Here is a 16908-nt window from a genome sequence, read left to right on the forward strand (position 1 = left end):
AACAGTCTAGATGTACCTAACTTTTTAACCTCTTCATAAACAACCCGAACTCCTCTTTAAATGCTAATTTCTCAAAAACAGCTATATGGATTTACACCAAATCACAAAACTACACTTTCCAAGTAAAGTTCAGACGTGTTGCAAAATCTATTGCAATTCCTTTCAGCCATTTTTTTTTTTTTTGCTACATAAGTTTTAGGGACGTTCTATCAATCCAGTTTGAAGAGTTTTGATAGATAAAATGAATGCATCAGGAAATTAGTGTTTGTCCACTAGAGGGAAGAATATCACTAATCTTGGTTTACTAATAAACTGAAATGATGAGCTCTTCTAAGATTACCATGTGCTTTGTGGCCTTACAATATAATATGCTCTAAATTATAAATATAATATTTATTTGGCCTCAGCAGAATTTGATTTTACACAGGCGTAGTTTGCATAAGTTCAGTTATTTCGTGTTACTCTTCTGCAAAATTCCTGAAATAAAGTCCTTATGCAATGTAGCATAATTATACGGCTGTTCGCTGTAAAATTCTAGCATGTGCCATGATTATTCTAATTTTGTTTTTCCCTAGTACTCATACGTGGCCGGTACAGGTAAGAGTGGAGGGGCCGGGTGGGGGTGGGATTTCGACGGATAATGATGAGGGAAGATTAAATAAATAATTAATTTTCCCTCGTTGCAATACAAATGTAATACTTTGAACCTTGATTTTGGTTAAATATAACTTTCTAAGTGTGGCTCAATGGTTAGAGCGGCAGACCCTGATGCAGAGGTCTAGCCCGGGACCAGGGTTCAATTCCCCGCCTCGGCGGGTCTTGGGCTCAAAAATTCCACGGACCTGATAATTCTCGCCTCGGTGCCTATTCCAATCATGGAGTCCCACTCTGCAACTCTGGGCAATAGCTTGCTTAATCTCCACAACGGCCCCCACAACGCTAAGGATGCCTGGCCTCCACCTCGGGGGTGCCTGTCCAGGAGTGGACACCTCACAGGGAAAGCCAGGGTGGGTTCCACAGCGGTATTCGTACAAGCGCCGTGAGACCCTTGCGGGTGAGTAGTGCGCTATACAAGTATCAATTTACAATTTACATTTTAAGAAATACATGGAAAAGGCCATGGCATAAACCATGTAAACAGTTATGCAGAGTGCAACATACAATTTATCACCATTATTTAAGGAGGGGTGTCATGATTTCTTCGAGGGAGCACCTCTCCTGTGACCCTTGGTCCATTCCCATACTTGGAAGTAGAAATAAATAGCAAGTTACACTTTGCACGTCTGCATATATGCTATATGTTACATGTTGGGGTGCTTTTAGTGCTCAAAATGCAGTGATATAAAAGCCTTTTATCATTGAGGCCCATGAAATATAGAAAATATTTCATGAGCCTCTGTGAAATATGGCTTTTGTCCTCATAATGAAGCCCCTGAACCACTCTGATGAGCTTTGCTATTTTCAGGGTCACTGTGATTATGATGCAATAGAGGAACATATTATGCAGCACCATTATCTACATTATGTACAGAGAAGAGACAAATTATGCTGTCTAATGGGATACATTATCGGCAGCATTATTTTGAGCCCTTTGAACCAAAAACGACATTTTGTTGAAAATTGCATATTCTGTGGCAAACCCATAATTATGTATTAAACGTAGTAGCCATTGTCCCTGATCAATGCCTATTGTTTTAGCAATAATCTGTTCACTAAAGGAAAACAAAAATTACAAATTCCAATCAATGACCATTGTCCGCTACATCTTGTAAAGAACATCTTCAAAATCACTCTATTCTACGAATACAATGGTTTTAAAAAAAAACTTTTCTTAATATTCTAGATTTACTGCACCGTTAAGCACTGTAGAAACAGTATAGTTCAGTATTTTACTATGCATTTTCAATAAACATTTTTCTGATTGAAAAACACCTTTACAAGTTCTCTACCCCAAAATAAACAAACAATTAGAAAAATACCTAAAAGTAACATGTATAATGTGGTTCAATTTGGGTAGTCAGTAGACATTTACAAACAACTCAGCACTCGACATTAAGGTTTATGTTATCAGCAGGGTCCCTTGAACGAAATTTGGGCAATATTACATAGTTACCTATTATGTATCCTCTACATAGATATAACCATCAATAGAAAGTTCACATACTGGCTTACTGACCAATGTTCTGGAGACACTGTGAACCGCAAGGCCAAAAGGTCGATAGATTGGTAAATAGTGCAAGAAATGCAAAATGGCAAGGTAGGAACATTATACACTGCTCACCAGCTAGATTTTATATTACATGCTCATTGTCAGCACTTAGTTCAAATATATTTTTACTAAACAGGAACATGTTTATTAAAAACTCCAAGTTTAAAACTACACTATACGGTAAGGCTGTTTGTAGGAAAAAAGTTGAAACAAAATACCTAATTAAGTAGTTCAGAATTAATAGTTTAATACCCCAGCCCGTCTCTACACCGGGTTTCCTGTCACTTCTGCTTCACGTTTGCACTGTAGTGCATCAGTGGACAACTTCCATCACATATGGTGGGCATGTCCCTCCTTAAAAATCATTTGTAAGTCATATTAAGAGCACCTTGGGATACCCCATATCAGAAGATTACTATGGTATTAACCTGGGCATCCACCTCACATCATTGACCACCATGACCCATGCAGACTGGTATCTGGTGCGCCACATGACTGCGCGGCAAAACAGATTATAGCCCAGGCCTGGAGATCACCCCTCGACCCCTCAGCAGCATTCTGGTTCACACAACTTTGGCATACCATTGCCATGGCAAAACACACAAGGTGATGGACGGATTGTTGAACATTGACAAAACATTCACCCCAAGTCACGCATCTGGGTTTAATCCATCGTTATTTTGATCACCACGCCACCCCAGTTCAGACATGGCCATATGCAAATCAGTCTTGACCCTGTGCCTCATGGGAACAGTCCAGCCCGAAATGCCAAGCCATGTCTTCCCTGGACTAGAATCAAGCATCCTAGGACCGGCTATCTGCCGTCATCAGCCAGGATAGCTTGACTGCAGTGGCATAATGAGCATACCATTGCACAAGAAATTCCTACGCCGCTGCACACCCCTTATCAAGTATATGTACCACTTGGAATATCTGTGCTTCCAGTCTCCCAGATTGGGTGCTCTTTACCTAATTGACAAATTAGTTTAGGGTACAACCCCACCCCTTTGTTCCCCTTTTTTGAGACTCACTAACACTCACTTTCCTTTTAAGCGACACTCCCTTCCCTCTTCATTATACATGACTTGGTACACATGAGTGATCAACTGGGGATCTCCCAGATCCCCCGTCCCCTCTTTCCCTACTCCCAGTTATTGTTAATTTATCCATCTTGCCCTTCACATAGACACGCATCATCAAGAGCCTACATTATGCAGGCCTTCGCTCAGACTCTACTACGCCTCCTCATCGGAGTGATTTCTATACTTTAGACTTCCGTCTTTGCCGACGACTCGGGCAATAGTGCAGATGCATTAGCATAACGTTTTTATGTACTACTAACTCAATGCAACTGTCTACTGAAGGTCTTCCTCTTTGGAATTGCATTTACACTGCAATATTCTTCTGATAATTCAATAAACAGAACTTGAACAAAGAATGAATAAATTCAGAAAAATACTTGTTGCTCGGTTTGTAAAAAGTCACCAGTAGAAGGGCACAATTGTTGAAGTTGATTTGTGACTATCAGTATGGTGATGAAACTCACATTCCACAAGGGCCCCTGAAATGTTTCCCATATTTCACAAGGTCCTGTGAAATTTTGGATTTTGTTTATCACTGCGTATTGAGCAATAAAACGACCAAAACAAGTAATATGCAGTACGTATACAGATGTACAGAGTGTAATTATCTGTGTATTACCACTGACTTGTGTGGCGAGCTGCCATGATTCAGGAAAGGCAAAGCCTTAAGTGGATCATGATGCTACCTCCCCTACCTCACATACACAAAATGCAGAAAACCTTTATTTTCCAACAAACTGCGCAAATGCAACAAGACCAGTAAAAGGGAAAATCAAATAGCACAGGAAAGGCAAGTAGAAAAAGTATCTATAGGCGTAATGAAGACTGGAGGGTGGAAGTGTACGGATATAGGTAGGTGCCACCTATATGAGCTTAGCATGTCATTTCCAGAGTGTAACGGCATCTGTGTTGAGCCTCACAGTGCCACCTGACAGCGTTGAGGTACCGCTGAAAAGTTTCTGGATTCATTTTGAAACCTGGGTGATAATGAAAAGGCATGGAATCTGCAGCTAGAAGTCTCTATAATAAATGCGTTACAGTGCTAGGGTGTGAGGAGCTACGGTTGAAGGCAATACGGGGTAGGAACGGGCGCACATAGGAGAAGAGTTGCCAATGTATAGGTCAAAGTAGTTTAGCGTATAGTGGGGCAGATTATACATACAAAAGAATAGGTATGGGTAAGGGTGCTATGGTGTTGCCAAGAATGTTCTAGGATATAGGCAGGGTTGATGTACTAGGGTATCAGTAGGGTGTGACAGGTGTATAGGTGGGGTCAGACGTTCTAGGATGTAGGCAACGTATTCACATTAAGGTATAGGTCGGGTATGGTGCTATAGTCAAATGGCAAGGAAAATGATACTGAAAGAAGGGTGAGTAACCACTGAAGGTAAGGAGAGGAGAGAGTTTCTTCCTTACTATGGACACAGAGAGAATAGATGGGGAGGATAGGCAGGGAAGATTAAAAAAGACGTAGAAGTGTTTCATCGATTACATGCAAACAGGTGGTCTACATGTTCCTAGAAAAAAATTAGACTACAGGGCATTATTCTACATGAATGATATTCAACAGATAGATTCGCCATCTTGGAAGTGTCATTCGTTTGGAAATAGTTTTGCTGAGAAAAATGATCCAGAACAGGTTTCCTAAGGCTTGCTTTTTCTACAAAATTAATCTATCATAGCATATTATTATGACAGCCATGGCATTCACTGGAAGAAAACAAACACATTGATCGAGACTTCATATTATATGGCTAGCTATTCAGTAGTTGAAAAACATAACATTTTCGGGAACAAATTACAGCTGAGGAATGTGATGGTCACATTCTAGAATCCCAGAGGTCCCACCAGTTAAGGATGTAATGCAATATTGACCCATCTTTCATTTTCGTACTCGTTACTTCTCACATGACACCAAAAGTACATATTTAGCACCAAAGATTATATCACATGACCTAATCAAATTATACTAAAATAATTCTAGAAAAGCAAGCAATGTGCTGTTGCCATGGAACTTCTTACCTGAGTATATACACTAAATATATGACTCTGCACTTCATCCATTGAGTCCAGTCCATAGGCTACCGTTCCAAGGTGAAGGCGTTTGAAAACCATCTCATTCTGTGTGAGCGTACCTGAAAATAATGTTACATAATAAGATGGGTACATACTATTTGGAGAGAATTCTGTACAGCTAGCATAAAAAAGAGAAACCCATTTGTGGGTGTATTTTGTCTGCATAAGAACAAATATACTAACTATATAAGGTGTAGTTTTTCATGTTGATATTATCCAATGTAATGAGACATAATTACCAACCTTAGAAGTTTGGAAGGCCCAGTTAAACTTGCTAGGACTTAAACTCGTAACTTACGAGGCCCAACAAATGTCAAGAGCAAGCATTTTCATCACCGACCCATCTAACTAACTAAAACAGTACTGACCAAGTGGAAAATGATTGCAGCAGAATAACTCATCCTAAGAAGACAGTGCAAAATGGTTTGTGTAATGAACCCTACATGTTCTTCTTCAATTAAATAATTTCTAAGAATTAAGGACTGGGCTACCTTCTTTGGCCCCATCTCTGGATGATACACTTATTTACTATTCAAATACTACTTGATTCGCCTATTAGTATATGAACCAAGGAAAGAACGCATATTTTTGGACAGGCCAGTGCAGGATCCAAAAAAGAAAGAAACAGTGTCCGGTATTCTTTAACGTTTATTGCAAATTAATCCAGAATTATTCTTTCTTTACAGCTCTCAACGTTCAACTATTAAACGACGTCTGCACTTAGATGAACCTTCTTAGCTTACTACTCTTTTCAGAATCTTACGACAATTCAAGAAGGCACCACTTTTACAACGCATTATTTGTCTCCCACACAGTCGAGGCCGACGTCCCTGGCCATGCAATAAGAGCGGGTTTAATTCAAGAGAAGGAAAAAGATTGTGATGAACAGTCTAGCTTTATTTCAAGAAAAATCTCCATATGCAAAAGAATGTATGCCATGGATGAGATGAAATGCTGACCATTGGGATGATGCCCTTTAATCAGATGCACCATTTGTTGGGTGCACGCTGCAAAGTGATAAAAATGACTAGCAAAACATGCAAACCCTACCAACAAGCAGCGACTCTGAATACAAGTTTGCTGTGTTGCCTACTTCTCACAATTATGATTATTAACCCACAAATCTGTGAACTTTTAAATATTTTATAAGCGAGGGGGATGGGCCTTGAAGGGGGTGGTTCTGGAGGGGTTGTAGGGCTTTGAGAGCATCATCACCTGGCAACAAAGGAGGACGCAGCCTAGAGCCTAGCAGTGGCCGAGCTGACCCTCCTCCAAATACAAAATTCAGGCGTTTGCTGACTTTCTGAGAAGATTGTGAAAACCCTGATGGGCATCTACTAATACAGCCTACAAACACATGCTGTAAACCTGCTCTATGCATAGGTTTCGAGCTCCCATTGTGCACAAATTGTGATAGCGGCTCTTCTCTGTTGGACTGTGTGAAGAGGGCCAACATCATGTGTTTTGCAGTAGCCCCATGTGAGGTGGCAGGTCTGCACCCACTTCCATACCCCGTTCTTGCAATTTAATGCCAGATCCTGTTCATCTCAATCCTAGAAAGGACATGCCTAGTTCCTACCTATAATGATTTTCTTACCCAAACTGCCTTTCTGCCTTCATTGATTCAAAATAATTTGTTAAGCTAAATGAAGGTCTCACCTATCTCTTCTGCTATTTACAACAGACATTATTTACTGTGTTATGAATAGCTTCCATAGGGAACCTGTATCATTTACACCAGATTCTAAATCTGATAATTCACTGCTATGACATAGCAACACTTGAAAACAAAACTCATAACACACTTTTGCTACGTGTTTTAAGCCTTCCAGGCCAGGATAACGGGGGCGAGAAATGCGCTACTTGACTACTTCGACTGAAAGTATAAAGCATAAGGGGAAAAAGAAGGCAGGGAAGGTAGTGAGGGGTTGGATATTATGATAGCAACTAAGGTATTCTTTTTCACATTTGGGTCTCGGATGACAAGCTATGTTATGTATGGCTCCCTAGTACTCCTCCGCCCCTTGGTAGTTGTTAAAAGCAGGGGAAGGTAATTTTGGGGGCCATGCATAACATAATATTATAGATGGGTAAAACGTTTATTATGGCAATGATTTTCACCTCTGGGTTCTGAGTGACATCATAGTCAATAAGAGCTTTGCTCACGTTGTCTATTTGATGGCACGCAGAACTCCTCAGTGAAAAACATCCCTGTTATTCATTGTTACCCATCTTCAGTGCTACATTTTACTCACACAGTGGACTTGTTATTCTTCCTAACATATTGCTTGTGTCTTTCCAATGCCAGTGTGTTTTGCTGCTTTGCACTGACAATTTCCTGCTGGGTAGAGACTACTTCATCTAGACACAAACTAGTCAAAAAGAATTTTTGGGCAACACCATTTTATTCTTGAGATTTAAGAACTGCATCTTTTCTTGTCCTGTTGTAATTCAGCCAAGACCATTCACATCTAAAGTCGTTATCGTCATCTACAACAACCCACTCAGTAGCAAAATAATATTTCTATGGTCTTTATTGTACATTTTCTCCCCAAAGGGGCTTACAGTGCAAGTCCCATCACTGTGCACAGTTATGTTCTAGCTAAAATGGTTTCATACAATATGTATTCAGTGTCCAAGATTCGTCAACCAACATTGTATCTATCCACGGTTAGCATATTACAACCTGGATGTAAAATAATGAGTTACTCTTATCTTCAGGACTACAACAAAGGAATTTCATAGCATCACCAGGCGTAGGACGAACATGCAAGCACATTTCCGGACGTAAACAATGGAATACAGGAGCCCTATATCAACTCAACTGCTTTATATAGAGTTCGAAGTGGCGACTTGGTGGATGTCCCCAAAACTCTAAATAAGGCCCACAGTCTAGAATATATGAACCAGTATTAAGAACCACCAAAGTGTTTATTATTCCAGCATAGATAACCTACTGATGGCATTTTATTGTTAGATTCCTCAAAACCATCATATATAATTTAAAACAAAATAAATCTCACATCATTCCGGGCTTTACCTTTGCTGGTGGGCCTTGCTGAAGCACTACTAGTAACTGCAGGCACTTATGTGATCTTTTAATAAAAGCAGTCGAAAAACACCCGATTTAATCACAAACAATCCATTGTATTCTAAGATGGCATAAATGTACACTCTTCTCAACCATAAGCAAAACAATAATGTAGCTCCTATGTTTCCGTGAAACAGTTCCGAACAGGAAACCTATTTATTGTCAATTATCATTTGGCCCCAACAAAAAATTGCTATTTTCCACAGTGGTCTCTGAAAATTATTTTTATGTCTAAAACATGGCGCACCTGTTTTGTCCGTTAGTAAATACGAAATTCGGCCAAGCTGTTCGGGAATAGTACTTGCTCGAACCACGGTGCCAGGAATCTTGGAATCCTTGCGGATCATCCAACTGTACACTATTTTACCCATATCCAGGTTCACACGCAAACTGCACGAAAACAGAATAGTTAATTATTGCAACTGGTGACCTAATAAAACAATGCCCTTGAGAATAAGGTTATACTTTTCTATATTATATAGCTCCTAACATGGGATAGAAAGAGAGATAAAAAAATATATTTCGCAACATTCATAAGTAAACCGGGTTTAATAGATCTCCCGGAATTTAAAGTTGTGGATAACTGAGATGCATATTCATACGCGAGATTATGTGACAATAAACATAGGCATGCATATGTCATGACGCAAGTTCCCTTGAAAAAGTTAAAAGGTTTGAATGCAATCAAAAGCCAAGATTTTTTTAATATTGTAAATCTGTAAGATCAAACCTAATATTGAGGACCACATTAGATATTAAAGACTGATTCTATTGTTAAAGACACCTATTTTATCTTACCACCATTTAATTTCTGTCAGTTGTTTTTCATCCAAACTATCACGGTCTCCTTTTGCAGAGGGAAGGGCTATTCTGTCAGCAACGGTCTCTGTTCAATCTAGCCCACTTTTGCGTATAATGTCCCCACAAATAGATGATAAATCCAAAAGACCCCATTAGTATCACCAGAGGATGAAATTAAATATTGAAAAGAACAGGGGGTAAGGATAACTCTCTTGGGACATAAAAGGTCAGATATTGAGATTTATAAACAGACGAAAGTGAAAGTACATCGCTTCTATGTAGCAAGAATTAGGAGACATAGGTCACTGGCAAGACAGGAAAAAGAAACTGCAAGAACGAGATAAAGAAACTGGAAGTGAGAGTACGAGAAAGAGGCATGAGGTGGGATCAAAACTAAGCAGCCTTGCTATACATCATCCACGGCATTCATCTGCTCTGATGGTCTGCTACTATGAAAACCTTTGGGCCCTGCACTTATTTCCTTTTAGCAATTTAAATACTGACTTGTCTGCATCCTATTCTCCTTTACGAAGATTAATCAGAAGGGTGGTAGTCCATCCTTTGGTAGAACTTAATACACATGCGTGGGTGCTGCCCTCTAAATGCTGATTTTTACTGACTTATGGGGCAGGCTACCTTGTTTCTTTCGATAGTAAAACTGCAAACTACGAACGTATAGTGTCTGTAAGTAGTTAATATAGTTGAGTAGAGTAAATAATCTTCTGCCAAAATCTGTGTACATCCAATAGATAACTGGTTCCAATGAGGCAGAATGAGGCGTTGGTTCTTTCTAGAGTAAAATGAGTACAGTTAGCAGTCACATCTTCAGAACCAGTGTTTTATAGGTGCACAATCTCAGTTGTTTTCACAAACTTTCGAGACACCTCTGCTCATCCGGAATCCTACTTACACTTATCCTGCGCATACGGAAAAACCAGATCCGGTGGTCGAGCCCTCTCCTACATCGCTACTAAAGTGTGGAACTACCTGTCCATACACATAAGAACGTCCTCCTCACTTCTTGAATTCCTCAAGAAGCTGAAGGCCTAGCATTTCGAGTTGTCCACTAGGCCCTAGGTTTGGCTAGGTGCAAACCTGCTTAGAGCCAGGTTACCCTGGCGGGTGAAAGTGCGCTCTATAAATAGGCGTAACATAAGTGATTTAGTCCATAGTGGGATAATTATTTGTGCCTTTAATGTTTTTAGCAACTTCTAAAGATTTACTGCTCTTGCTACCTCAATTGTTGATGTATGCTGGGCCACTTACGGGCATGCTCGAGCATTTAGAGGCCAGATGTACGACGGGATTTTGCATGCGCAAATGTGTTTGCGACCCATTTGTGCATGCAAATCCCTGTGGGCCATGTACTAACACCATTTTGTGAGTTCCAAGGGCCTCCCTTCTTAATTGCGACTCGCTGCCCTATGTATGAATGTTTTGTGACCGCAATTGCAGTCACAAAACACTCACAATTTACCGCTCTCTTCAATAGGGTGGTAATGCAGTTGCAAATGGGAAGGGGTGCACAGGGGACCCCTTCCCCTTGGGAAATGCAGGGGGAAATATTTTTTAGGGGCAGGCAGTGGTCCCAGGGACCACTACCTGGCCTTTAAAAATGAAACTAAAACGTTTCATTTTTTTTTTAAGGAAAACAGGCTGCATTAAAAAAAAAAAAAAAAAAAAAGAACTATTGTATTTAAAAGCAGTCCCAGACATGGAGGTCTGCTGAGTCCAGCAGGCCACCATACCTGGGAGGGCCAGCCATTCTCAATGGGGTCGCAAATTGCTCATGCCTCATTAATATTCATGAGGCATGCAATTTGTGACCCCATAGAGAATTGCAAACAGTGTCTCAGATACTGTTGTACATTTGAAATTGCAAATCGTAATCAAGCGCAAATTGGGAGTCGCAATTTCCAATGGTCGTACATCTGGCCCTTAAGGATTTACTTGAGGATTGAAATTTTAGCATGTGCTTGAGGGTCGCAGATGGAAGCCTGGAGTGAGAAAACCAGAAACTATCAGCTGCACTGCCAGTAGAAACCTTGAGCAGATTCCTAAATCTTTACTGCCTGAGTACCTACACTGTGAGGTGTAGTCTTCTTTTCATTCTAAAGTGCCAACACCAGTGTTTACACCTCACTGCCCTAAACACCACCTTTATATATAGTCACAAAGAAACATATCCGGTGTGCGGTAACAGAGCCACACTTTACTTCCGGGGATCAGACGGGAACAACTTTAAGGCACGAGACTACTAGCACCGAAATACTTACAGGCAAGAGCTCAAAATGTGTTTTATAATATTTACACTATTTCCTAACAGAATGGCTACCCACGTTTGCTTATGGATATTGTATTTTTCATTTTTCTTTGGATGGTTTCAATAAACACTGTATAGAGAGTTGTGTGGCCATGTAGGTTAAGGTTTGCCTTTATACATATTTTACATAAATTCCCTGCGCAAACAAATCAGAAATCCCCAATCCATAGGGATTGAGAGCTGCTAGGACATAGCAAAGACAGATATTGACTACTTGACTGTTGGTAATTTAACACAACTCCTTACAAAAAATAGATACAGGCAACAACTGTGTTCCCAAGCAAGGCATTATCCTCAATTGATGTATGCAGGAAATTACCATTATGACATTGCCCAAGCGAAATTAATTTGTGTAATTTTCGCATTGTGTAACTTTTGAGAAATGAAAGAAATTATGCCAGCATGAAATGTCACCTAGTTTTGCTGCATTAGCTGCTTTGAGCAGAAATTGTCTCACAATCCCATTTCAGGTATCTCGAGTGACGTCTGAAGGAATCAAACTCTCACGGTCAATTCTCACTCGAAATATCCCAAAAGTGGATTTTGTGTAATTTACACATAATTTAGCATACGATTTGCAGAGGCAACATTTAAGATTTCCAACAAAACAAATGATCAATAGCAGTTTTTGTGGAGTGGCTAACAAGTTGAAGGCATAACTTGCTTTCCACTGTGAGGCTGTTTTGAGGTCAAATGAAAATAAATCTCACTCAAGTGCAAGGAAGTATTGTTTTGCATGAAAAGTTACTTATGGCGTAAACCAATAAAATGACTGGACACGAAATTCTGTAAACTTGCGTTTAATGTTTAGATGCATAGTTTACTAATCAGCTGTAGGGCAGCCAACGTGAGAAACAGGAGGGCTCCTCTCTGTCTGCAATCCGCGTGTTTGAAATGCTGTCAAACAATTATGCAAAGCTATATTCGCAGGCCCGATTAAAAATCCGAATTTATTTTAAAAAAAACTTGAGTGCGCGCGATCGGTCATTAAACCAATATTTGTGCAATAAAAAGTCGGGTCGAAGCAATAGATATCTGAATTAAACAAAATGCGCTTTACGTGAGGGCAATGTGAGAACAGTCATGCGATGCATTATCCGGGCCTGTTAAAAAAACCCACAAAGCCTCTCTGAAAGCTCAAAGGGCGCGTGTGTGTGCCATGCAACAGCCATTCATTTTTTTAACTGAGGCAAAAGGTCAGATTTCGTGACCTTATAACCCCAGGGCTGGAATGTAGATGTCACAGGCTTCCAAATGATACCTAATTTATGAAAATCTGTGCATATTTAATTTGAAGTCAAAGGTCGAATTTAATTGTCTCCTGACCTTTTGGCAGAAGATATGTGGCAGAGACTTCAACATTATAACCGAGTTGGAAAAGAGGCGTAGTTGTAGATAACAATAATGCAACTATTTACAAATTATGTAAATTGAAATTTTAGTGATAAAGGGAGAAATAGGCACACAGGGGAAAGGAAAGAGACAGAAACAGTCAAGTCAGACATAAATAAATGCTGATGGGCTTTCGAATACTTGGTTTTAGGGGGAGGAAGCATTACAACCCTCCTGTAACCGTGACACTCACAAACAAGCACTAACAAACAACATCTTCTCACCTGATGGGAATAATGTTGGAAAAGAGGAGTAAAAAGCGGATTATCTGCAGATACCAGCGGCCTGCGAAATGCTGCAGGGCCACCATGACCAGGGAAACCACAATGAGAGCGCTGAAGAGGATTTTCGTCAAACAGTTGACTTCCAGGTCAAAAAGACCAATCTGCAAAAGAAGACATGGGGGTTAAATTCAGGACCTAGGCCAGTGGCTTAATGGTGGCCGCTGAGGTGCAGCAGGGCCGGTGTCCCTTTAGCGGGCCCACATTCAGCCCAGGGCCAATGAATATCTGTGAGATATGGTAAGAGTCTGGGGCCCATCATCACGTTCTGCTCATTTTGCCTTAAGCCACTGATGCAGGATTTGTGACACATACACCAAAATATGCACAGCAAAATAATGAGAAATATGACAGCATGCAAGAGACACAGTCAAGGACCAGCGGCGGCTCCTCCGCTAAGGCGGAGGAGCGTCGCCCCACTGCTTCAACTGCAAGCTCCATACAAAAAAATAAAATGATAATAGCGTTCCGTTATTATCATTTTATTTTTAGGTTTCCCCTGGCGTCCGCTGCGCAGCAGCGTTCGCGCAGGCGAAATCTGTTGATCTACATTATGTGCCAATGTCCCGCCTTAGTCTACCATTGGCTAGCTCCATAAATGGAGGCTAGCCATTGGCAGACATTGCTGTCCGTCACTCTTTGCCCGTCCGGACGCGAATCGGGGGCGTTCCCGTGCCTTTTTTTTAAGTCCCGCCCCCTTCTTTCGTCAGCCGCCCCTTCGCCCCTTTTTTCGTCACGGCATTTGTTTTTGTCGGCTTTTGTTTGCCGCACCTTTTTTCGTCACTGCCCCTTCGGCCCTTTTATTCGTCACGGCATTTGTTTTTGTCGGCTTTTGTTTCCGCCCCTTCGCCCCTTTTTTCGTCACGGCATTTGTTTTTGTCGGCTTTTGTTTGCCGCCCCTTTTTTCGTCACCGCCCCTTCGCCCCTTTTTTTCGTCACGGCATTTGTTTCTGTCGGCTTTTGTTTGCCGCCCCTTTTTTCGTCACGGCTTTCGTCGCCCGCCCTCCGCCCATTTTTTCGTCACGGCATTTGTTTTTGTTGTGTTCATTACCAGTATGAGAGCTAACACTTTTTTTTAATATTTATTTTTAGTTAATACTAATGCTAATGTGTGTTTAATGCTGACTCTTTACTAATGTTTTTATGTTGCTAATCTTATGTTTATTTCTGTGCTTTTAGGTCCAATATGGCCCGTGGCGTCTCCGTGCAGCTGGGTGCACTGCTGTGCACGAACTGGTCCCGATATGCTGCTGTTTTGCTGTTAGAGGTAAGGCATTTTGTTTATTTTGCTAATCTTATGTTTATTTCTTTGTTTTTCAGGTCCAATATGGCCCGTGGCGTCTCAGTGCAGCTGTGTGCACTGCTGTGCACGAAGTTGTTCCGACTTGTATCTATGCTGCTGTTTTGCTGTTAGAGGTAAGGCATTTTGTTTATTTTGCTAATCTTATGTTTATTTCTTTGTTTTTCAGGTCCAATATGGCCCGTGGCGTCTCAGTGCAGCTGTGTGCACTGCTGTGCACGAACTGGTCCCGACATGCTGCTGTTTTGATGTTAGAGGTAAGGCATTTTGTTTATTTTGCTAATCTTATGTTTATTTCTTTGTTTTTTAGGTCCAATATGGCCCGTGCCGTCTTCGTGCAGCTGTGTGCACTGCTGTGCACGAAGTTGTTCCGACTGGTATGTATGCTGCTGTTTTGCTGGTGCAGGTAAGGCATTTTGTTTATTTTGCTAATCTTATGTTTATTTCTTTGTTTTTCAGGCCCAATATGGCCCGTGGTGTCTCCGTGCAGCTGTGTGCATTGCTGTGCACGAACTGGTCCCGATATGCTTCTGTTTTGCTGTTAAAGGTAAGGCATTTTGTTTATTGTGCTAATCTTATGTTTATTTCTTTCTTTTTCAGTTCCAATATGGCCCGTGGGGTCTCCGTGCAGCTGTGTGCACTGCTGTGCACGAAGTTGTTCCGACTGGTATGTATGCTGCTGTTTTGCTGTTGCAGGTAAGGCATTTTGTTTATTTTGCTAATGTTATGTTTATTTCTTTGTTGTTCAGGTCCAATATGGCCCGTGGCGTCTCCGTGCAGCTGTGTGCACTGCTGTGCACGAACTGGTCCCGATATGCTTCTGTTTTGCTGTTAAAGGTAAGGCATTTTGTTTATTGTGCTAATCTTATGTTTATTTCTTTCTTTTTCAGGTCCAATATGGCCCGTGGTGTCTCCGTGCAGCTGTGTGCACTGCTGTGCACGAACTGGTCCCGATATGCTTCTGTTTTGCTGTTAAAGGTAAGGCATTTTGTTTATTGTGCTAATCTTATGTTTATTTCTTTCTTTTTCAGGTCCAATATGGCCCGTGGCGTCTCCGTGCAGCTGTGTGCACTGCTGTGCACGAAGTTGTTCCGACTGGTATGTATGCTGCTGTTTTGCTGGTGCAGGTAAGGCATTTTGTTTATTTTGCTAATGTTATGTTTATTTCTTTGTTTTTCAGGTCCAATATGGCCCGTGGTGTCTCCGTGCAGCTGTGTGCACTGCTGTGCACGAACTGGTCCCGATATGCTGCTGTTTTGCTGTTAAAGGCAAGGCATTTTGTTTATTGTGCTAATCTTATGTTTATTTCTTTCTTTTTCAGGTCCAATATGGCCCGTGGCGTCTCCGTGCAGCTGTGTGCACTGCTGTGCACGAAGTTGTTCTGACTGGTATGTATGCTGCTGTTTTGCTGTTGCAGGTAAGGCATTTTGTTTATTGTGCTAATCTTATGTTTATTTCTTTCTTTTTCAGGTCCAATATGGCCCGTGGTGTCTCCGTGCAGCTGTGTGCACTGCTGTGCACGAACTGGTCCCGATATGCTGCTGTTTTGCTGGTGCAGGTAAGGCATTTTGTTTATTGTGCTAATCTTATGTTTATTTCTTTCTTTTTCAGGTTTAATATGGCCCGTGGTGTCTTCGTGCAGCTGTGTGCACTGCTGTGCACGAACTGGTCCCGATATGCTTCTGTTTTGCTGTTAAAGGTAAGGCATTTTGTTTATTGTGCTAATCTTATGTTTATTTCTTTCTTTTTAAGGTCCAATATGGCCCGTGGCGTCTCCGTGCAGCTGTGTGCACTGCTGTGCACAAAGTTGTTCCGACTGGTATGTATGCTGCTGTTTTGCTGGTGCAGGTAAGGCATTTTGTTTATTTTGCTAATGTTATGTTTATTTCTTTGTTTTTCAGGTCCAATATGGCCCGTGGCGTCTCCGTGCAGCTGTGTGCACTGCTGTGCACGAACTGGTCCCGATATGCTTCTGTTTTGCTGTTAAAGGTAAGGCATTTTGTTTATTGTGCTAATCTTATGTTTATTTCTTTCTTTTTCAGGTCCAATATGGCCCGTGGTGTCTCCGTGCAGCTGTGTGCACTGCTGTGCACGAACTGGTCCCGATATGCTTCTGTTTTGCTGTTAAAGGTAAGGCATTTTGTTTATTGTGCTAATCTTATGTTTATTTCTTTCTTTTTCAGGTCCAATATGGCCCGTGGCGTCTCCGTGCAGCTGTGTGCACTGCTGTGCACGAAGTTGTTCCGACTGGTATGTATGCTGCTGTTTTGCTGGTGCAGGTAAGGCATTTTGTTTATTTTGCTAATGTTATGTTTATTTCTTTGTTTTTCAGGTCCAATATGGCCCGTGGCGT

General features: G+C 41.1%; 1 protein-coding gene across 1 annotated transcript in view; it reads right to left on the reverse strand.

Annotated features, from left to right (window-relative positions):
• Positions 1–16908, reverse strand: part of ATP9A (ATPase phospholipid transporting 9A) — a 510313-nt gene that overhangs the window by 291581 nt on the left and 201824 nt on the right. Inside the window, exons 11-13 of the mRNA XM_078652049.1 lie at positions 13199–13359; positions 8706–8848; positions 5314–5426 (exon numbers count right to left, since the gene is read on the reverse strand). Of these exons, the coding sequence (XP_078508175.1) occupies positions 5314–5426; positions 8706–8848; positions 13199–13359 (417 nt within the window). The remainder of the gene's footprint in view (positions 1–5313; positions 5427–8705; positions 8849–13198; positions 13360–16908) is intronic.

This window comes from Lissotriton helveticus, chromosome 7 (genome assembly GCF_964261635.1).
Source record: "Lissotriton helveticus chromosome 7, aLisHel1.1, whole genome shotgun sequence".
In the NCBI taxonomy this organism is placed as follows: Eukaryota; Metazoa; Chordata; class Amphibia; order Caudata; family Salamandridae; genus Lissotriton; species Lissotriton helveticus.